This window comes from Nicotiana tabacum, chromosome 7 (assembly GCF_000715075.1).
Source record: "Nicotiana tabacum cultivar K326 chromosome 7, ASM71507v2, whole genome shotgun sequence".
Taxonomy (NCBI): domain Eukaryota; kingdom Viridiplantae; phylum Streptophyta; class Magnoliopsida; order Solanales; family Solanaceae; genus Nicotiana; species Nicotiana tabacum.
The window spans coordinates 27,693,909-27,716,838 of NC_134086.1; the positions used below are offsets into that span (position 1 = coordinate 27,693,909).

The following is a 22,930-nucleotide window of genomic DNA, read 5'->3' on the forward strand; positions in this document are numbered from 1 at the left end:
AATTATTTACAAATACTGAAAATTAGAAATAATCTTGATTACTAAACCGTATTTCTAAAAATTAAATAATTTAACCTTAACTAACCTTGTTTTAATTCAAATCCTGTCCTATACTTGATTCGCAAAATTAATTCATGTTTTAACTGAATTTAGCTACATGATTCCGATTAACTTAACGTTGGCGATACTAAAACCCTTATGAATAAGGAACTTAATCAATTTTGCCAAACTGATTTAATAAAGCCATTTTTACGTTATTTTCTTCTATTTTAATTATTTGACAGTTTAATCAGTAATGAACATGCTTAAATATATACTACCTAATAATCAGGTTAAAGCAAAGCATTATTTAATACATCTCTACAATATGCCTAATTATGCAAAACAACGACGATTTACAGAATAATAATACATGAAATAACCAAAATGCAATTAATAAAAAAAACTAAATTAAAAATTTAAACTTCCATTCTTCATTTTCAGCTTACAAAAGGCCAAAATTACAGTTGTGTACCTGGTATTGTCAATATAAGAAGAAGAAAGTCAGCCACGTAGTACGTAACACAGCAACAACAATAATAACCAGCAATACAGTCAACAGAAATCCCAGTGACAGATTTGAAAATCAAAATAAAATCCAGAAACACCAACAACAAACAACGGACAGAAACCAAGGGAATTTTCAGATATTTGAAAGGCTAATTAATGTTTAACCCTTCTTTTCTAAACTCGTATATCAGAATATTTATCAGGTGTGTACTACTCTCTCTTCTAATTTTCAGCTCCTTTTTTATTTGTATTTTTTTTCTTTTTTTCTTTTTTTTGAAAGTTTTAATATTTTTCGGAATTTTCTTTCTCTCTTAAATATTCAGCTCTTTTTTTTCTCTCTCTATATGTCTCCTCTTTTTTTTTCTATCCCTAAAATCTGATTCAAGTCTTTCATTTATATCTCATCCCAAACCCTTTAATCAATTAATAACAACCACTTTGTCCTACCAAACCCACTATCTTCCCACTCATCCCTCACTACATTAAACAAATATATCAATCCAACCCATTACATTTTGTCCCCCATGCCTAACATAAATAATTACCATATTCCCCTCCACTACATTATGTCTTGTCCCCCATTTATATTAAACAATTATATCACTCACATCCCCATTACATTTTGTCCCCCATGCTTAACATAAAGAATTATTCAAAATGTTCAATTCCCAAACTACCCTTCCGACCTTATTGTAATTACCATTTTACCCCTGAACGTACTGCAAATTACCAAACTACCCCCATCAGCTATAACCAATTCACCTAATCAATCTTAACCAAAATATAGCCAATATGATCAATTTCTAACAATGTTCAACAACAAAATTCAAACTAAATGATGAACAACAAAGAAACAACTAAAATTATCTTGATTGAACAACATCTTTAACAACAAACAAACCTACTTTCAGATTCAACAACAACAACAAACAAATATATTCAGATTTCTAAATTCAATAATCATTTGAACTTAAAATCTAACAACTTTACAACCAACAATTCCTATATTAAAACTAAACAAAATCATGAAGCAAACTGAAGAAATAATCAAAAATGATAATCAACAAACAAGAAGATCAAACTATACTAATTTCGGATTCAAGATCAATCAAACAAAGTATGAACATAAATGAAAAGATTCAACAACAATAACAAACAAGCTTTATTCAAACTTCGAATTAAACTTAAACAAAACAAATAAACATATTCAAATCACTAATCTTCAAATAATCAATTAATCTTTTTAAATTAAATCCAACAAAATTATAACAAAGATACATGATCCAAAAATTAAAACCAAAACATAACTTCACATTAAATCACTGAATTAAAAACGAACTTAAAAAAAATGAATATGAATTAAATCTATATTAACAACAAACAACGGATTCAAACGATTTAAGCTAACACTTTTCTATATTAAAACTAAATCCTCTTAAAATTAATAAAACAAACTGAAAAATAATTTAATTGAATCTTCAACTTAAATCTATCAACAATATAATTAATCAAACTAACAATTTCTACAAAAATAAACAAGAAAAATAAAACAACTGAATAAAAATCAAGAACAAGAATCAAACATTTAATGATTTCATATCCGAAAAATATCAAACAAATTACGGATGGGAATGAAACTTAAACCAACTAACCGGATCGGAACGATGATGAACTCGAACGAAAACAAATCTGACTGGAAACAAATATCGCACCAAAACCATTTGACGCCGAAGACGATCACGAACGGACAAACGAAGAACTTGAAGGAGAAGTAACGGACAGCAGCAGCGTAGGCAGCAGCGGGCAGCATCGGAAGCACTAGCCATGGCAGCCATGGATGGTGGTTGACGATGAAAACGCAGCAGTGGCAGCTGGTCGTTTGGATGGAGAAGGTCGACGAGCTGTTCGTCGTCGATGGAGCAGTGGAAACGCAGCAGCAATGGCGGACTGAGCTTGGGCTTGGACTGTTGCTGCTTGCTCGCTCATGGCTGGAGCTCGAAGCAATGGTAGCAAATGCTCGTCGTCGTTCAGGTCGTCGACTGTGTGATGAAGAAGATGAGGAGGGGGAAGTCGTGTGAGGGTGGTCAACGTTGGGCAGCAGGGTAGCAGCAAGGGGGGAAGCCATGGTTGCTTGCTTGGGGAAGGTGATGGAGAAGAAGAAGATAAGGAGGGGGGCGGGTAGTTTAGTGTTTTAGGTTAGGGTTTTTTTTTTTTGTTTTTGTTTTCTTTTTTGTGAAATGTAAGATAATAGGGGTGTTGGGTTATAGACTGGGTCGACCCGATTTAAAATGGACCGGGTCATGGGGAAGGTTGGGCATTTGTTTGGGCCTGGGGTTGAAATTTGAAGAAGTGGCCCAATCTGATTTTTTCTTTGTATTTTTGCTCTCTTTTCTTTTACGTCCCAATTAATAAAACTAAAATTCTAAATTAAATTACAAACTAAATTATCTTAAAAAAAACTAATTAACTCTAAAAATAATTATCGCACATTTAAATAGCAATTATCGACAAAAATCGCACAATTTAGACGTTTAAATGCTAAACATGCAACGTACATTTATTTTATGATTTTTTCATTTTTTTGTAAAACAAACTTAATTACTAACAATTGTAGGATTAAATCCTAAATGCAAATGCGACATATTTTTGTATTTTTTATTAATTTAACAAATAAACATGTGCAGACAAATGCGAATAATTATCCAAAAAATACCACAAAAATTCAAAAAATTGCACACCAAGGAAAATTGTTTTTTTTTGATTTTTTTTTGGAGTGATTCTCATATAGGGCAAAAATCACATGCTCACAGTCCCTACCAAACTAGTAGTTATGGCATAAGACAAGACTCAACTACCTCTTAACCTACAACCCTAATACTCGACCTCTACATGTTCCTATCGAGTGTCATGTCCTCGGAAATATGAAGCATCGCCATATCCTGCCTAATCACCTCCCCCCAATACTTCTTAGGCCACCCTCTACCTCTTCTCAGGCCCTCCGCAACCAGCCGTTCGCAGCTCCTTACCGGAGCATCTGGGCTTCTCCGTTGAACGTGCCCGAACCACCTGAGCCTTGCTTCTCGCATCTTGTCATCAATGGGAGTCACGCACACCTTCTACCGAATAACATCATTCCTAATCTTATCCATCCTACTATGCCCACACATCCACCTCAACATCCTCATTTCTGCTACCTTCATCTTTTGAATATGTGATTTCTTGACCGGCCAACACTCACCCCATACATCATGGTCGGCCTAACCACCGCTTTATAGAACTTACCTTTGAGTATCAGTGGCACTCTCTTGTCACACAATACTCCAGATGCTAACCTCTATTTCATCCATCCTACCCCGATACGGTATGTAACATCCTCGTCGATCTCCCCTCCCCCTTGGATAACCGACCCAAGGTACTTGAAGTTGTCTCTACTCGGGATGACCTGTGATTCAAGCCTCACATCCACGTCCACTTCCCTCTGCTCAGCACTGAACTTACACTCCAAGTATTCCGTCTTTGACTTGCTAAGCTTGAAACCCTTAGATTCAAGAGCTTGTCTCCAAACCTCCAGCCTCTCGTTAACACCAGTTCGCGACTCATCAATCAGAACTATGTCATCGGCGAATAGCATGCACCATGGCACATCCTCTTGAATGTGTGTCAACGCGTCCATCACCAGGGCGAATAGGAACGGGCTGAGAGCAGAACCTTGGTGTAACCCCATAACAACCGGAAAATCCTCAGAATCGCCTCCTACTATCCTAACCCGAGTCTTTGCCCCATCATACATGTCCTTAATCACCAAAATATAGGGAACCGACACGTCTTTTGCCTTCAAGCTTCTCCAGAGAACTTCTCTAGGAACCTTATCATACGCTTTTTCTAGGTCAATAAATACCATGTGCAGATCTTTCTTTCTATCTCTGTAGTGTTCAACCAACCTCCAAATTGGTTGTCAGAAACGGACACTGTCATCCTCAACCTTGCTTCAACCACCCTGTCCCATACTTTCATAGTATGACTCAGTAATTTGATACCCCAATAACTGTTACAACTCTGGATATCACCTTTGTTCTTATACAATGGGACCACCGTACTCCACCTCCACTCATCCGGCATCCTCTTTGCCTTAAAAACAACATTCAACAACCTAGTCAACCACTCCAAACCTGTTTTCCCCACACACTTCCAAAATTCTACCGGAATCTCGTCAGGTCCGGTCGTTTTGCCCCTACTCATCTTACTCATAGCTCTCACGACCTCCTCAACATTGATGTGCCTGCAGTACCCAGAGTCGTTGTGACTCTCAGAATGCTCCAATTCACCGAGCACAATATCCTGATCCCCTACTTCATTAAGAAGTTTTTGAAAGTAAGTCTGTCATCTCCTCTTAATCCGGGAATCTTCCATCAATACTCTACCATCGTCGTCCTTGATGCATCTCACTCGGTCTAAATCCGAGCTTTCCTCTCTCTCAGCTTGGCCAGCCTAAATAACTTCTTTTTCCTTCCTTTTTCCCCTAGTTCCTCGTACATACGACTATAAGTCGCAGTCTCTGTGACCGCCAGCTTCGCTTCCTTCCTAGATACCTTATACCTCTCCATACGCGCTCGCCTCTCCCCCTCAGCTATGCTCCCCAGTAACGTCCGGTACGCCTCCTTTTTTTCTTCCACTTTACCTTGTACCACTTCATTCCACCACCAGTCTCCTTTGTGCCTACCGGAGACGCCTGTCGAGACTCGTAACACCTCTATCGCAGCCTCTCTTATACAATTTGCTGTCGTTGACCACATAGTGTTCGCGTCACCACTGCTCCTCCAAGCTCCTATAATCGACAACCGCCCGTCCAACTCTTGGGCTTTGTCCTTAGTTAAGGCTCACCACCTGATTCTCGGTCTTCCTCGAGTAGACATTTTCCTCCTTTTCACCATAATACCAACGTCCATCACCAAGAGCCTATGTCGCATCACGAGTATCTCACCTGGAATCACCTTGCAATCCTTGCACAACCCTCTGTCATGCCTCTTGAGGAGGAGATAGTCAATCTGAGTCTTCGCCACCGCATTTTGAAAAGTAACCAAATGCTCCTCCCTCTTCGGAAAGCAAGAGTTAGCGACCACTAACCCAAAAGCCTTAGCGAAGTCCAGTAACGAGGTTCCTCCTCCGTTCCTCTCCCCAAAACCGAAGCCTCCATGCACTTCGTCATACACACCTGCGGTCGACCCAATATGGCTATTGAAATCCTCTCCTATGAATAACTTCTCAGTAGGTGGTACCTGACGTATAATATCATCCAACCCCTCCCAAAAGTGCCGTTTAAGCTCCTCATCTAGGCCCGCATGTGGCGCATAGGCACTAACGACGTTTACGGTGCACTGTCCAACCACCAACTTAATAATCATCAATCTATCATTCACTCGTCTAACCTCAACCACAGACTCTCTAAGTTCCCTATCCACCAAAATACCCACTCCATTCTTACCCTTCTAGGTCCCAGAGTTCCAAATTTTATACCCATCCGCGTCCCTTGCACTCGACCCTGCCCACCTTGTCTCCTAGATACACGCTATATTGACCCTCCTCTTCTTGAGGATCTTCGCCAACTCTATAGACTTACCTGTCAATGAACCTACATTCCATGACCCAAAATCCTCAACCGATGGACACCCTTATTCCCTTTACCTCCTTTACATCCCAACCCACTTTCTAGCCCCCGCCCTACCCCCCGACCCACCCCCCGCATGCCCCAAGGACATGAACTCACTCGACCATCCCAGACTACGGCCACTATAACTCCGACGGACTAGGGGGAATCACTAACAGACACCACAGAACAGACTAGAATAAGACAAGATGCCACTACAGGCACCCTAATACGGTGACTAAAGTAATAAAAACTAAAAGGACAATAATTTTACTAACACAATAGACGGAAATAGGCAAACGGGAGGTACCAACTCCCGTGAGTATAACCTAGGAATTGTCTTAGTATACTCGTCTGTATTGTGTCCACCTAGCTCGTTCGCGTCCAACTCCTGTCGTTCCTTGCTGATACTCGGGTTATTCTACACTGTTTGCACGTGCACGTCTCGCTTGTCGCCCAAAGCCACCGGCTCTAACCTGAAATACACACAAAATACCACGAGGCCAAACAAATAGGGGGGTTGTCACCGCTACCACTGGTGATGCCCAACCGTTGCAACGAAACGCAGAAAAAAGAAGCGAATTTGGAGGTGCTAGCTTATGAACAAACAAAATACTGTAGAATTAGTAAAAATAATGTAAAAGAGTAGATGAGATTTCAAATTTTGAAAGCAAGTGAAATTTGAAAGCAAATGCGAGAAGGAGTGTCCATTTAAATAGAGCAAAACGAATCTGAAAACTATAACAACAGTAAAAAATTTGACAAAAATAAATTAACAAAGGATCAAAAATGATCAAGAGTTAAATCAAAAGCAACAACAGTAAACAAGAAGATCTGTGATTAAATCCTACAGGCATCAACACTAAACATCAATCGAACCTCAATTCAAAATGAAGTAAAACAACACCAGATCTAAGCTATAAGAACAAAAAGAAAACAAAAAGCTTTAAGAACAGACCAATTATCGGCAGCACCGATAGCGAGAATGCAAACTGAATCTCAATAAAATATAAAATATAAGAGAGAAATAAAATATAATTTTTAGGAAGATGGCTGCAACCAATTAGAAGAGAGAAGAGAGAAGAGAGAAGAGAGAGATTCTTTAATAAAGAAAACTAAAGAGAATAAGACACCATTTATGGAAGAATATATGGAACGCAGTAGTCGAAAAACGATTGCCTTACATGATGCACAACCAAGAAATGGAGAGGAGAGAGAGGGAGTGGTTCTCAATTGACAACCGTAACAATTCTGGTAATCTAAATAATAAACTCTAAAATTCTGGTACTCGTAAGAATTAATTTAGTAATTCTTTCACATTAAAAGTAGTATTCAACATTTATTCATCGTCTTATCATTCAAGTGATACTTTTTAATCTAAATGCACGAGTTTACTTTTTATCCTATAACAATTTAGATTTGATTAACATAATTAGATTCACTTCATAATTAACAATTAAGTAACTACACTAACAAAACATGGGTGATTAATTTGCTAAAACTGCTAAACAATGAAATATAAATTTTATATATAGCTATAATATAAATGTTGGGGGGGGGGGGACCCAAAAGTCGTGCTATACCTTTATTATTTATATCGTAAATTCTTCAAATATCACATTTAAAGTATTTTCTAAATATACTTAGAGATTTATATGTCGAAAAAAATAAATAAAGAACCTTTAATATGAACGATCCTCGAATAATTAAGTACGGATAAATCCAATTAAAACAAAATGGAATCCTCCAAAGACGCTATTCATTAGATAATTGATGCTTTTTACTCTAATTTTTTTCGTATTTAAACTTTTTCAGTTCTTGTTATTAATGTATGCAACCGACATGGTTCAAGAGAACTAAGATCGCTCCCAGCCTTGTTTCCACTCTCCATTGCCCCCACTCGCGTCCTGCCATGTTATTTATTTTTAAAAAATGAATTTTGTTTTATGCCGGGTCGCTTTATTTAAGTGTTTCCTTGCTTCATCCCGTGAAAATAGACATTAATGGATTTTGTCAGATCGTACTCATACGTTGCTCCGTTTTGCCTCCGTCTCGCCCCATTGCTCACTTCATTTAAGCACTTTCTTGTTCCACCCCGCTAAGAACAATACATTGCTACTCCAATAGACATCGTTAGTTGTCCAAACTTACTCATCCCTTACCCCGTTTTGCCTCCGTCTCGCTCTATTGTCCACTTCATTTAAGCGTTTCCTTGTTTCACCTCTTTAAGAACAATACATTACTAATAGATATTAATGAGTTGTCTGATCTTACTCATGCCTTACCCCATTTTGCCTTTGTCTCGCTCCATTGTCCACTTTACTTAAGTGCTTCCTTCTTCCGTCTCGCTAAAAGCAATACATTATTAATAAAAAAATCGATAGTTGTTCGATCTTATTCATACCTCACCCCGTTTTACCTCCGTCTCGCTCCATATCCACTTCATTAAGTGTTTTCTTATTCCACCCGCTAAGAACAACACATTACTACTACTAATAGGTATTGATAGTTATCCAATCTTACTCATGCCTTACTCCGTTTTACTTCTCTCGCCCCATTGCCACCTCTACCAACTAGGACGAATGTCACACTATTGGATAATCCTAATCAAAACAAATACTAAAAAACCCAAAAAGAAGCCCTATCAATGAGGTCTAAATCAACGGTTGAAAACGTGCGGACATTTACCCAACCAATAAAAAACCAGCACCAAAACCGTGCAAAACACAGCTGTTTATTAAGATGCGCATGTTTTCTCACCAACCTACAAAATCCTCCTTATTCTAACGCGTCAGCAGTTCTTTCTCCCTCTAAGCATTTTAGACCAGTGGTCACGAGCCCTCACTCCATTTTTCTCTCTCTAGAAAGTGATTAGCTCGTGTCTGACGAACTCAGTGCCTATTGCTGCTGTTAGTGGAAAGTAACGGAATATATATATATATATATATATATATATATATATATATATATATATATACACACACACACACACTCTTCTTCTTCTGCTGCTATTTTTCTTGCGGCAATGTGAATGCGAATGCTGAATGTGTGAAATCTAGGGTTTTTGGATTGTGGATTTTAGATCTTTTGCAGATCTAGGGTTTTGGATTCTCATTTCATTGGATTTGGTTAGTTCGTTTCTGCCGCCGCCGTTGCCACCGTGTTTTACTCAATGGCAACGCCTTTTCACTTGCCAGTCACTGCTGCTCAGGTCTCTCTTTCACTCTCTTTTCACTTGCCAATCACTTGACTGATGAAAACTATTTAACTTCTTACCGTTTCTTCCTTGTCTGTTAATTCATTCGTAGAGCCGTTGAATAGAGTGGCAAGGCATTCCTTTTGTTATAAACTGTTGCTTCCGTGTGTGTTTATTCATTTGTAAAGCAGTTGAGTAGAGGGGAGGAACGTTTGTTTGTTTGTGTGTAGCTTTAGCTTTTGCTGTTTGGGTTTTTGATATCTGTGGTTATATATGGATGGATTTAACTTGTAGACAGCCCGTTAGAAGGATAAGGATAATAATCCCGAGATAAAAATTGTTGGATTATGTAATTTCATGTGCAGTTGGATTTTTATTTCCGTTACGAGTAATCCCAATGAATTTTAATTCCCGTTATAAGTAAACCCGGGATTAGCTATATATAAATTTTGGTATTATTTTTAGACCACATTTAATGTGTGATAACAATCTCGAGATAGATTAAGTCTATTCTGTTATTAATGAAACTGAAAGAAAGAATAAAATCGAGAGCTTTTTGTATATAAAAGAAAAAAAAAGAGCTTTTTGTATAGATCGAGACTTGTAGCTTGATTCCTTACTCATTCCATATTTGGAAGAATTGCAGAAACCGTTTGATAACATTTCTTCCTATTTCTTTCTCAATGATATCTGACGAGCTAATCACGGGATAAAACATCAAATGACAAAAGTGCCCTCCTTTAAAGTTCAAATCGGAAATTAAAGTTTATCTATTGTGACCAAATACATGTTTTATGTTATACCCTGTATATCCCATTTTTAATCCAATAAGTCAAACATCTACCAAATTAGTATATCCGCTAAATAATCCCGTTATTGTTTAATCCGTACATTATAATCCCCCCATTATATTCCCGGTATAACCTTTTTTTTCAAACCTAATGACTTCTGACATTGTAAACTAATTTACACAATCATTTTAGTTTTAACTGCTGTTAAACATGACGTGTGCCCTATTTTGCTAGTTACCAATCCACGTTGAATTGGCTTTTAAGTGACTTGATAGTGTAAAAGTTCTTTACAATATCAATGTATAAAGTTAAATTTTATATGGGTATGCATGTCTACATCCACTTTTAAGAGATATAGAAACTACTAGAGGTAAATATTTTTATTGTGTTTATTTTCCTTTTAAATGCACCTGTATATAGTTGGAATACTATAGTGATTGAATCTCCTAAAAAGGGACAAATTTTCTGAAAAGAGCTGCAATCTCTAGTAATCAATGCGAACAATTAAGAATATAATGCAATGGAAACAAACGAGATATATAGGCAGTACCAACTAGTTAAGGATATATCCCAAAGAAGACAAACTTGTTTAGGAGTAACCAATTAAGGGTTAGTTGTTTTTGTTGCACTTACATTAGATTAAGTAAGGGTGTGTGGGATTTAGAGAACCCTTAGCTGTATAGAGCCCTAATTTGCCTTAGAAGACAAATTACTTATCAGTGCTAGAATGAAATGAGCCTAAATAGAGCGGAATATTTGGAGGACTCATATTGCTGATCCCAACTTGTTTGGGATTGAAGGATTCTGATTGATTTATTGATTTTTAATGGCTGGTATTTGAATTTCATTTGTTTCTGTGGTTTCGGTAATGTTTCAGGTTGGGACGTACTTCGTGGGCCAGTATTATCAGATGTTACAGACCCAACCCGATTTTGTTCACCAGTTCTACAGTGATGCTAGTACCGTGCTTCGAATTGATTCCAGCACCAGGGAGACTGCTTCAGGGATGCTGGTATTTTATCTAAAGTGCCTTACTTCTTTGTACTTGCTTATGAGAGTAAAACCTTCTTTCTAGTTACTTCTCAATTAAGTGTTTTTTGGTTGTTTGCCTTGGAATTTGGTTAATTTATGCCAGAGTTTGGCTGATCCAAGTTTATTCAATTTACAATGGTGAAAACCAAGTTGAAGTCTCTTATTCTTGTGCTTTTACTGTTTTGTTTGGCTTCAAATAGATCAACAGCAGAAGCCAAAACATTAAACTAAAGTACTCTCCAAGTTGTCCATCCATTGAGTTGGACATTAAATGCACAAAAATTACTTAGATGATTAATATTCTTGATTTTGTTGCTCTAGATGTGTTGTACAGGGATGACTTTAACATTGGACCAGCACCCTTTTGATTTTGTTTAGCTGTTTCAATTGTCATGTGCTAATTGAAGCTTATTACTAATGTATGACTAATTATGTTGAGAGTAATTCAATCATTATTAGTACTATATGGGATATAATTGGGCTAGCCAATGATTGTTTGATCTTGCTCGATACATGTTCTTAACTGGAACATGGTTCTGTAGTCATCTCTATGATGTCCATAAGTTCCAGATTAGCTTTGAGGAGTTTTTCCATGAAGTTAACCCCTGCTCTAAAACAAAGCTCTAATATGAAAACTATCTGCTGAGTGCAGCTTTCACTTCCATGTTCTAGGTATTTAGGTTAAAGTCAGTCTTTCTGAAACACAAATATAGAAACTATGTCCATCAAGTTCTCCGTTTCCCTAGTCAGCCGCAGAAGTGGTTTTTCTCTGTCCTCTAGAATTTGAAATCTGAAAGAAGTGGCATCGTGTATACTTCTTTCCACCACCACTCCCCTTTTCTGTTATGTGAGTCCCAAAATGTACACTTCTATCAAAGGAACTCCATATTTTGCTGGTGTCTTGAGTTCCTTCTTAGTATCATAACTACCAGTGAGTTACTTCATAAAAAGAATCATAACTACCAGTGAGTTGACATGTGACATGCTCTATTACTAATAAAAGAAAGATTTTCAAATAGACAAAAGAGAAAAGCTTTATCTTTGAACCCCTGTTTAAAAAGAAAATCTTTATCGTTGAACAACTTCTATTCCAGTATAATAGAACTTCAGGTCATTTTCAACTAGCTAATAAAATGGTTCATGTTCTGTCATGTTCCTTTGGCCCCAATATGATTTATTCTGCTCTTTTTCATTGTTCTTTCTGTGATTTTGTGCAGCAAATCCACACCCTCGTCATGTCGCTCCATTATACTGGGATGGAGATTAAGACACTTCATTCCTTGGAATCATGGAATGGTGGTGTCCTAGTGATGGTTTCAGGTTCTGTCCACGTGAAAGGTATCAACAGGAGTAGGAAGTTCGTACAAACATTTTTCCTTGCACCCCAGGAAAAGGGATACTTTGTCCTCAATGATATCTTTCACTATGTTGATGAGGAACAAATTCTTCAGCATCCGGTGCCCTATCTAGGGCAGATTAGCCTCGATTCCAAGCTGAATGTCTCCACTGCAATTCAAGAGCAAGGTATGAGTTCAATCTTCAAGCTTTTCTTCCTAAGATATGTCTGATGGGTAGATCCTCTCACTGTTGTTGTTTCTCTCTCTCTCTCTCTCTCTCTCTCTCTCTCTCTCTAAAAAAGAAGAAATTATTTAGTGTACTGTTAAGGTCTTTCTCTTTCTTAGCTTTTTCGGAGGAGAGCGAGGGTGTTGGGGTGTGTAACTAGGAACAGAACCATGCGGCCAGGGGGAGCATGGTGAATGCTTCACCCTAGCTAAGTTGTCGTTAGGAAAGAATACTTCTTTTGATGAAGTAGGGAAGAATACTTCTAGTTGCTCCAAAAGCCAAAGCTCACTAGTTTCCCAATTGTCACATTTTTTTTTTCTGGTGAGAAGTTTTAGTGATATGCTATAAGTTGGTGTTGTTTCTTTATGTAACCCACACTCTTAGGTAATTAACTTGAAGGAAAAGTTGAAGAAAAATACTCCATCTCTTCTTTCAACAGCTATAACTTGGCAAAAGATTGCACTCTTAAACATATGCATTTTGTTGAAATGGTAAAGTTTAACATCTCTAATGTGTTTCAGTACAAAGAAGGGTTCTCTTTGTAGTAATTATTTCAGGGTCGAAGTAAAGATATCCCAAAAGGTTTTTGTACTTCTTTGAAGTAGTTTGTCTAGAAAATATTAAATAGAAAGACAAAATGATGTTTGGAGATGGTCCTAATCATAGCGAATAATGATGACAGGAAAGCACCGAACTGGAGCTTTCCAAAATAGGCTTCCCTTTGAAGCACCTTCAAGAAGCGTTCCAAAAAATAGATGCTAAAAGCTAAAGCTCTAGTTGCTTGTACAGGTTGTAATTATGCACTAATCACTAAACATTTGGGTCCTACTGAACAGGAAAGGCCTCACATCAGCATGTTGAGTGTTGTTTATAGTTTGTCTATGTCATAATGTCTCATTCTGTGCTGAGGAAATATCCTGTCCGCCTTTTATTAGATTCTTAAATGTCGATGCAACTGAATAAAGACTTGGAAGTCAGTTTCTCTTCAGTTCTGTGTACTAATGCTGCAGTATTATAATATAACTTGTCCAAAAGAAAATGTCCATATTTAAAAGATTAATGATGGTTTCTGCAGTACCCAACTACATGCTTGGTGGAGAAATCCAGGCAAGGGAGTTTGCTGCTGCTCCTAAAATTCAAGATAATGGGCCTGTCAATAACTACAGTTTTCCGGAGGAACGGCTGCAGCATGTCCCTGAAGCCGAGAAGATCCTTGAAGATAATTTTGCAGCACAGTCAAACGGCTCACTTCAAAGTACAATTAATGCAGTACAAGAACATTTATCCAGTCCTATTGAGGAACCAGTTGCAGAGCCCCAAAAGCACACTTATGCTTCTATTGTATGCCATTACCTTTACCTTCTTCTGACGGGTTACATTCTCATATTGTATTGAGTATGCTTTTGCTACGAACTAATTTTATTTGCCTGATTCTAAATTGGAAGTTACAGGTTACTAAAGGGCAGTCTGCACAAGGAGGACCAGCTCAGTCTTCTTTCAACAAACCTACACCTCCTCCTTCAGAGTGGCAACATGTGTCAGAGCCTCTTAGTCTGTCATCGGTTCCATCGACTAATGCTATTGAGAGGTCTATAACAGAGGCAACAGAAGAGGCTTCAGCTGTGGAAGATGAAGGTTAGTTTCTCGTACGTTGGTACAACGTGCTCATCCTTTCTTCTCAGGAATGTGTATTCTTTTCTTAAGGGACCTCATTTGAGTGATATGCTTACATGATTTTCCTTTTTGAACTTTCTGCAGTTGAAGTCAAGTCTGTATATGTCAAAAACGTGCCCACAACGATGGCGGCTTATGAAATCGAGGAGGAATTCAAAAAGTTTGGTAAACTAAAGCCTGATGCTGTTGCCATTAGAACGCGAAAGGTTTGTTCTATCATCTTTCGCTTGTCTACTCCTGAATCTAGGTTAGGTCAATATAAAGCTCATCTGGAGTTTGATGTGATGCAGGACATTGATGTGTGCTATGCATTTGTCGAATTTGAAGATGTAACTGGTGTTCAGAATGCAATTGAGGTTTGAACTAACATTTCAAAATTTGAGCAAATCTTTAATTATACTTTTTGTGTTTAGGTTTCAATACTCTAGCCATAAGTTTTTCATTTCTGCCTGGTGCTTCTAGATGTGTTCCTCGCCAGTTATGTCGCTATTATTATTCCCTCCGTCTTGATTTTAGTGATGCGATTTGAATATCATGATAATTAGGAAATAAAAGTACAAACATTACCAATGGAACAGAACCGGGATAAGCATGACTTTGTTCGGTAATTTCCATTGCTAATTGAGCATCGTGATTGCTGTCTGCCGTGCTAAAGTAAAGTCAGGTTACATGGGGAATATGTAAAAACCTGCTGTAGTTTAACCCAAAGTTTATTGGGAATGCTTAGACTTGCTAAAATTATTATTAGTTAAACTCTTCATCTTCCAAAGAGTATGAAAATCAAACAAGACACTGCTAGGAATGCTGCGATGGATTGACATCCTATCTTTTTGTAATTTGAATAAGTGAAAATGGTGCTATTTTGTGAATGAGGTCAAATGAATTGGCACAAAATGGAGGTAATCCCAGTAAAGTGCTGCGGAAGTTGTGTTTATCTTGTATCTCTTACTTTTCTCCCCTTCATTTAATTGTAATTAATACTGTCAACTAAGACTAATTACTGCATTTACATTCAGAATATGTATTGACAATTAAGTAAACTTTGTTGCAGGCATCTACTGTTCAGATTGGTGGACACCAGTTGTACATTGAAGGGAGGAGACCAAACAGAAACAACTTAATTCGAGGAAGTATGTGTTTTTTTTCTTCTCAATTGTAGGCCAATGAATAAGCTATTACATTTTATCATTCATGAAATCCAGCATATCTTTAAGCTAAATTGTTTCTTGTTGTCTTTCTAAGATTCTCTGAGCACAATATTTTTCTACTAGGTGATCACTAAGCACAATTTTAGCAATTCAAGAAGGTGCTTTTGGCACTCTTCTATAGTCCACAAAAAACCCTATCAAATTAAATACTCACATTTCAGCCTATTTGGAGAGTAAGCAGAACAGCTTTTCTACTTTTGTTTTGGCGGTGCATGGCAGTGACTTTGGTTCCCTACTTGGTGGAAGATAAGGGACGTCAAAGAACGTGGATCAACTAAACCATCCTCTTAACTTACTCTTCCTTTCTTGGAGTAAAATTTTAACCCTGGAGATAGCTGTGTCTTCATGTGAAAATTCAGTATAAAATGAACAATGAACATTACTACTTCCTGGGATTACTTGCAATAACCCGGTTTCGAAATGAAAGTGGTATCATGAATGATGAAAAACAGTGAGTAGAGAAGAATAATATGCTAAGTGGGATTATAATCGCACTAGTTCACTTGCATTCTCGTCAGGCTGCAATTGTAAATATTTGGCTCCCACCTCTTCACCATGGTATTGGTCTCAAAACAATTCATATGCTGGCATCAATAGAACGAACTTAGGACCTCGTTGATTTCTAGTAAATAGTTAGTGTTTGTTATCAGTTGAAGTAGGGCTTTTTTTTAATACTCACAAGTAAATAGGGCCTGTATTAGATTCCTGTGTGCTTGTAAGAGCCGAAATAGGACTGTTTAGGGAATCACTAAGCCTGGTCCTTTGTCTGGTGGCTTCCTGCTTCATTTCTTTCGTTTCATAAGTTTCTTTACTAAAATCTGATGTCATGAAAATTTATTTTGCTCTGCTTCCAAAAAATGTTGAATTCTTATGGTTTGTCTTTAAAATGGGGACACAGGAGGAAGGGGTAGAGGCAGAGTTAGCTACTCCATGGACGGGAGGGGGCGCTATGGCAGCCGTGGTTTTGGCAGAGGTGGTCAAGATGGAGGTGACCGTGACTACGGTAGATCAAGAGGAAATGGTTACTATAGACAAGCTCCTCGGCAAGAAAGAGCTTACTCTGGCAATCAGCAAAGCTTGAGAAATGAGCAGTACTCATGGGAATAAGCAAGTTGAATTTTTGAAGGACAATACCTTCCTTCCATACAAGCCATTTTGCGAACAGCTTATTCATCTTCAAAGTTTTCAAAAAGATTAGTATACTTTGAGAAGCATCAAAATTTAGATTTATTGGAAGGAATCATCCCAAATACATATATTTTTTGGCAGAAATAGCAAGCAAGTGTTTTTTTAACTTACATGAAGTTACCGAAAAGGGGTTTTAATGCAGTTTTGGCCTGCTACTGGATGTTCTGCACGAGTTGTCCATTAGATGTTTTCCTTTTTAACTGATTGATCTACATACTCCTCTCACCAGCGTGAATGTCTCCGGCCTAATGCAAACTGTAAATCCTAAACGGGATTAACAGCCCTCTCTTTCCCTATTTGTGTGTTAATGTTGGAGCACTTAGGAATCAGATGCATTTAGTATTTTCGCTTCTTGATGTGTTGGTACAGGTTTTAAATGGTATTGGGATTGGCACGTCTTCAAAGATTTGTCATTCGTCAACATTTGTTTTGGCCTTCAGAAGCATTTCGAATTACTGGTAAATCATGCCCAGCTATGTTATAGAGAAAAATGAGAGACCGACGATGTGAATTTTCATTTGGGCTCTGTAAGTTAGGCTTGGGGTCTATTCTAGAGAAGACCAACTTAGCTCGTCAAAAATGAAAGAGAAGAAAAAAGGAAAATCCACATTAAATGCAGGGTAAGACAGCGTACAATAGACTATTGTGGTCCGGCCTTTCCTTAAACCCCAGCATAATGGAAGTTTAGTGCACTGAACTGTCCTTTGTCCATTGTCCACATTAAATAATCCAGGGAGGATGACATTTATAAGATCACGCCCTCAGACCCCCATCTTGACTAATACTTGAGGCGTAAACTTTAACATGTCAAACCATAGGTGAATTATGTTGTAAGATATGAAGGTCGTATGCCTGTAAACTAAAATAGAGGGAAAAGGTGATGGAAAATGTGATAACATGATTCCATATGAGAAATTTTGGTCGCTGCAACACTAGAGTGCCTGATGTATGCAGAATTTCCATCAAGTGTAATTCTGTCTTTCATCTTCTGCTATTATTCTCACATATTTATTGCTCACTATACCACATTTACATTTAAAAATTGTTCCAATCTTAAATGCTTGATCTCCACAACAAGAGGAAGATATAAGTCTTTAGATTGGCCGAAAACTTGAGAAAAACTATTATTATGGTTAAAATTGGGCGAGAAAAGAAATCAGAAGCTGATTGTGAATCCATTGGTGTGTCAGGATTTAGGCATTTGCAGCCACAACTCCTTGAGGAAGTGGTGCTCCATTGTGATTGCCTAATGTTTCATCTTTATCTTCTTCATCTTCATCTTCCTCTGTTTCCCAGAGAAATCTAGCATATGCAGCAAGCACGTCGCTGAAAAGCAAAAAACAAGTAGTTCAGGTACAAGTACCAACCACATGTTTTCTTATGTAAAATGCAAAGTGCAAACCATTTAACGTCATAGGAAAGATCGCCAAAAATCTTCATATTTTTCCATGAATATATTTCGCATAATACCATCAAACTTATATTAGTATCTTCTTTCATTAACCATTTTAATGCTATCAAATACTCCTAACACATTTCCTTCACACATCACATAAATCTGTAAAATGATTTTAGTAACAGACCAAGTAGGAAATGTGTTTAGGCAATGAAGTGATTTTTTTTTTTCTGTTAATTTTAAATGTTGTGAAAATAAGGATGGGGGCCTCAATTCAATATTACCTGTTTTCTGGAGAAGCTTGAACTGCCCTCTTAAAGTAGGATGAGGCTTTAGATTTGTCACGATAAAGTTGCCATATCAAAATGGCATAATGTGAAATAGTTTCTCCATCAGTAGGATCCGCTAGTATTGCACGAGAGTAATACTCTTCAGCACCTAGTAGGTCTCCCTTGTTCTGCTGGTCCAACAACAAACATGTAAAAACCCATCCAATAAATATTTTTTCAAAGTAGAAACAATGACGGGAGACGGAGTTTTCCTTCCAATATTATATTCTAGTAAGTACACCCTATTGGGTGACAGGAATGACATAATACACGAACAAAATTTTCATATTAAAGCAGGTGGTTATATTTCTCCATTCCAATTGTATTGAGTTATGGTAAAACGGTGGTTATTTTGTACAATTTGAAGAAATAGTTGAAATTTTAAAAAGCATGTCTTTTTTTTGGGGGGGGGGGGGAAGGGGGGAGCTTGTTCGGTAAAATCAACTATCTACCATCGGAGACGCTCTTAAGGAGACTTGACTGTGCCGATGGATGCAGCTTTGGAAATTACTCTTTACTAAGTCAAGAGGATTATATGGATTTCAAGTGGGCACTGCATGGTTTGCCCCGGCGATGGATGTGATGACGCGACACATACATGGGGAGGCGCCATAGTGTATTATCACTGCTTGATTACGTGATAATATAGAATATTTGAGGCGGAAAACAAGAAACATTCACCTGACAAAGAAACTGAGCATAGTTTCTTAAAAGCAAGGGGTTATGAGGATTTTCTTTGATCATTCTCCTGTAGTACTCCTCAGCATTTCCGTCCATATCAGATACAGCTGCAGTATAATCAACGGGAGAGTCACCACCAACTCTATTATCCCCAATTCCAAGTCCTGCTGCAAGATGTAAGGGAGAGCTAACAGGTCTGTTATCTTCTTCGTAATCCAGGTCTCGTGATGCAGTAGCTTCCTCAGTCACCTCAATCTGGGACATCCAGAAGAAACATTCAGTCAAAAAGAGTTTACACTTATATACTTGTCGCCAAGCAGAAAGGAAGTCAAAAAAACCTTAGTCTTATCACTCTGCATGTTCATTTCGTCCTCACTTTCGTCGTCATTGATATCCCAAAGAAAACAGGCATATGCTGCAAGAACATCGCTGAAAACAATAATAGATTTCAAACAAGGGGTATTTACTCATTCTCTCATTCGACGAAAAGGTGTAAGTCAATTATAACCTGTTTTCAGGAGCAGCATGAACTGCACGTTCAAAGTAATCCGATGCAATATCTTTATCACGGTGCAGCTCCCATACCAATTTAGCATACTGTGACAAGGTATCTCCATCTTTTGGATCTGCTAGTGTAGCTTGAAAGTAATAGTGCTCAGCTCCAGAAAGATCTCCCTTTGACTATACACCAGAATGCAGTGGGTTACATACTCTAGAAAAAGGTGTCACCACATAAACAGAAACAAGACTAGGACTAGATCTCAAGAAAATGACAAGAATAAAGATGGGGAAAGTTTTAGAACCAAATAGAATCTAAAGCATGTAATATTGTGTGCTTTTCCAGCCAAACCATAACAAAATCTAATTATGATATGCAGAATGGAATAGCATTTCGAATCAGGCAATATTTTGTATGCTTTTTACACTTCAAAACCACTAAATTTATCGCGGACATACATTGCCAAGACATCAAGAAAGCAAAACTCACTTACTTTCCCTTTTCGTGACTTGGTTATGCAACTGCTAATCCATACTTAGTAGAGGATTTAAGCTTTGAAACGAGTCAATTGATTATAGAAGCTTCCAAATTGGATCCCAATTTGTTAGAAGTAACTCAAACTACCATTACTATCCTAAGGTACTTGTCCAACAGGCCTATTTTATTAAGGGGCAACTTAACAGCAAGAACTAGAATTCAGTGATGAGATCAAATCGAGAGACGTGACTGTAGTTTACCAATTAGAATATCAACTTTGCAGTTTATACAACCCTTAAGGTAACTTAGGTGATTTCTTTCCGTCTATCCAAGCCTTGGTGGACACAGTTATCCGATACGTGTGCTGGTGGGAGGTAGCATGTACCCATGAAATTAGTCAAATTGTATGCAAATTGGCCCAGACACCACGGTTATACAAACTCTAAAGGAACTTACACAGAGAATCAAACATTTCGACTAAATTTAAATAAAAGGGAAAACAAAAAAGATTCTCTGAAAAGAACAAGAAACAAACACTGACCTGCAAAAGTTGAGCATAATTCCTTAAAAACAAAGGGTTGGAAGACTCTTCTTTAAGAACCCTTTTATAATATTCCTCAACATCTCCAATTCCATCAAAATCTGAAGGTGCAAAGTCAACTGCACCACTATTTACAACATTGCCATCAACCCCAAATCCAGTAGCAAGGTACATTGGACTAATTACTTCTTCACTCTCTTCAATTCCAAGCTCATTAACCCCATCAAAAACCCTGTCTTTTTCATCTTCTTCATTTTCACCTTCCTCAATCAACCCCATACCCTTTTCCCCAAAGCTGAAATCATTACCACCTATATCTGATATAATATCCCCTATTGTCACAGACCTTACTATCTGCCCATCACTTCCCACAAAATCTTGATTTTCTTCAGAATTATATATACAAAATGATGGTTCTGTATGCAACATTTGAACTTTCTTGGTTATGGGAAGATAAAGATGTTACCTTTGAGCTATACACTTCAAGATTATAAGAAATTGAAGTATTTGAAGATGACCTTTTTAAATTTCCAGCAGATTGAGCTCTTTTGAGTGATTTTTAAGGGATTTTGGACTGAATTTAGATTACCCCACAAAGGGAAATTGTGAAGGTAAAGAGTTTCAACTTGCAAGAAAAAAGAAGTCGACTTGTGGAGTGTAGCACCAGGAAAGGAGGAGACTTTAGCAGTGGAGTGATAAAATATACTCCTAATTTTAAATTATAGAATTTATTTAAAAAATAATTTTTAGTAAAAAACTACATTTAAGATTAGTTATTTATTTCTATCTAAATTTTAAATTTAAGAATTATTTTATTAGGAAATTTCTTAGATTGAAAAAGAATTAAATAGATCACACATGCTGGTCTCTTAGTTTTGGCAAGCAAAATGGGCAAAATTTTGAACATGTGAACAAACATGTCACTGTGAATACCCTGAATCGGTGAACTACCTCAGTCAATTGTATTAAGGGTGTTCAAAATTTAATATATAATCTTATAATGTAGTATTGAGGAGATCCTATATTAAAACAAAAAAAAAAGGAAGTTAAATTAATAAATAAAGATATGTAATTAAAAGCGTTCACGTGTAGTTGTGGCTACCATACTGTACTTTGACTTCTTTTTTTTAATTTAAATAAGTGATTGAAGTGAAAATAAATAAAAGAAAATACCATCTTGGATCTTCTATTAAGAAAGTGATACTTTATGGACACTGTTAAGAGCTTGAGAACTCTGTTAATGGCGGAAGAGAAGAACAGAGAGAACGAGAGAGAAGAAGAAGATTCTGGAAAAGAAAATATTATTTCCACTCACTGACTTCACAACCCACTGTACATTGTCTTATACTAAAATAATTGACTTCTACATTACTATTGCTAACACTAACTAACTAACTAATTATGACAGCTCAGCATCCCTCAACACTTCCCCTCAAGCTAAGTGGTGTGAACAGGTTGAACACTTCTAACTTGGATAACAGAAATTCGTGCTGAGCTCGACCAAGACCTTTAGTCAGAATGTCTGCCAGTTGCAACTCTGACTTCACATGTGCTATTTCTATTAATCCCTTTTGTATCTTTTCTCTAATGAAATGGCAATCGATTTCTATATGTTTCATCTGTTCATGATAAATTGGATTTGCTGCTATCTAAAAAGCTGCTTTACTATCACAAAATAGCTTCACTGGTAGCTGAATCTGCAAGTCTAGTTCTCCAAACAACCCTATTAGCCATACCACTTCTGCAATTGCTGTTCCCATGCTTCTATATTCAGCTTCTGCTGAACTTTTTGATATAGTACTCTGTTTTTTTGATTTCCACGAGAGTAAGGAGTCTCCAATCTTGACAACAAAACCACTGACTGATTTTCTTGTCATGGGACAAGTAGCCCAATCAGCATCACAAAAGACTGTCATCTCATTAGATCTCTTAGAAGATAGTAGAATTCTCAGGCCAGGTGCATTCTTGAGGTACTTGACTACCCTTATTGCTGCTTCCATGTGCGACTTTTTGGGTGAGTGCATAAATTGGCTTAGATTCTGGACTGCATAGGCTATATCAGGCCTAGTCATAGTAAGATATAGTAGCTTGCCCACCGGTTTTTGATAGCTTGTAGCATCCTCCATAGCCTCATCTATCTATGTATCATCAGCTACAAGGCC

At 37.4% G+C, this 22,930-nt stretch overlaps 2 protein-coding genes across 4 annotated transcripts; one reads left to right on the forward strand and one right to left on the reverse strand.

The window, feature by feature from the left end:
- Nucleotides 1-8,967: 8,967 nt before the first annotated feature.
- On the forward strand, nt 8,968-16,961 carry LOC107781059 (nuclear transport factor 2-like). Of its 2 annotated transcripts, none has more exons than XM_016601684.2 (9): nt 8,968-9,404; nt 11,058-11,192; nt 12,430-12,736; nt 13,851-14,116; nt 14,227-14,410; nt 14,534-14,655; nt 14,740-14,805; nt 15,501-15,579; nt 16,556-16,961. In XM_016601684.2, the coding sequence occupies exons 1-9, from the start codon at nt 9,366-9,368 to the stop codon at nt 16,762-16,764; spliced, it is 1,407 nt and encodes a 468-aa protein (XP_016457170.1). In that variant the 5' UTR covers nt 8,968-9,365; the 3' UTR covers nt 16,765-16,961. The 2 variants fall into 2 exon arrangements, with proteins under 2 accessions (XP_016457170.1, XP_016457169.1); XM_016601683.2 differs by having other exon boundaries at nt 8,970-9,404; nt 14,221-14,410.
- A 762-nt stretch (nt 16,962-17,723) lies between these two features.
- Nucleotides 17,724-21,434, reverse strand: LOC107781058 (uncharacterized). 2 transcript variants are annotated; one of them, XM_016601682.2, is made up of 6 exons: nt 20,769-21,434; nt 19,760-19,932; nt 19,590-19,680; nt 19,252-19,506; nt 18,526-18,698; nt 17,724-18,171 (listed from the first exon to the last, which is right to left on the reverse strand). In XM_016601682.2, the coding sequence occupies exons 1-6, from the start codon at nt 21,195-21,197 to the stop codon at nt 18,039-18,041; spliced, it is 1,254 nt and encodes a 417-aa protein (XP_016457168.2). In that variant the 5' UTR covers nt 21,198-21,434; the 3' UTR covers nt 17,724-18,038. The 2 variants fall into 2 exon arrangements, with proteins under 2 accessions (XP_016457168.2, XP_016457167.2); XM_016601681.2 differs by having other exon boundaries at nt 18,526-18,701.
- Between the last annotated feature and the right edge of the window lie 1,496 nt (nt 21,435-22,930).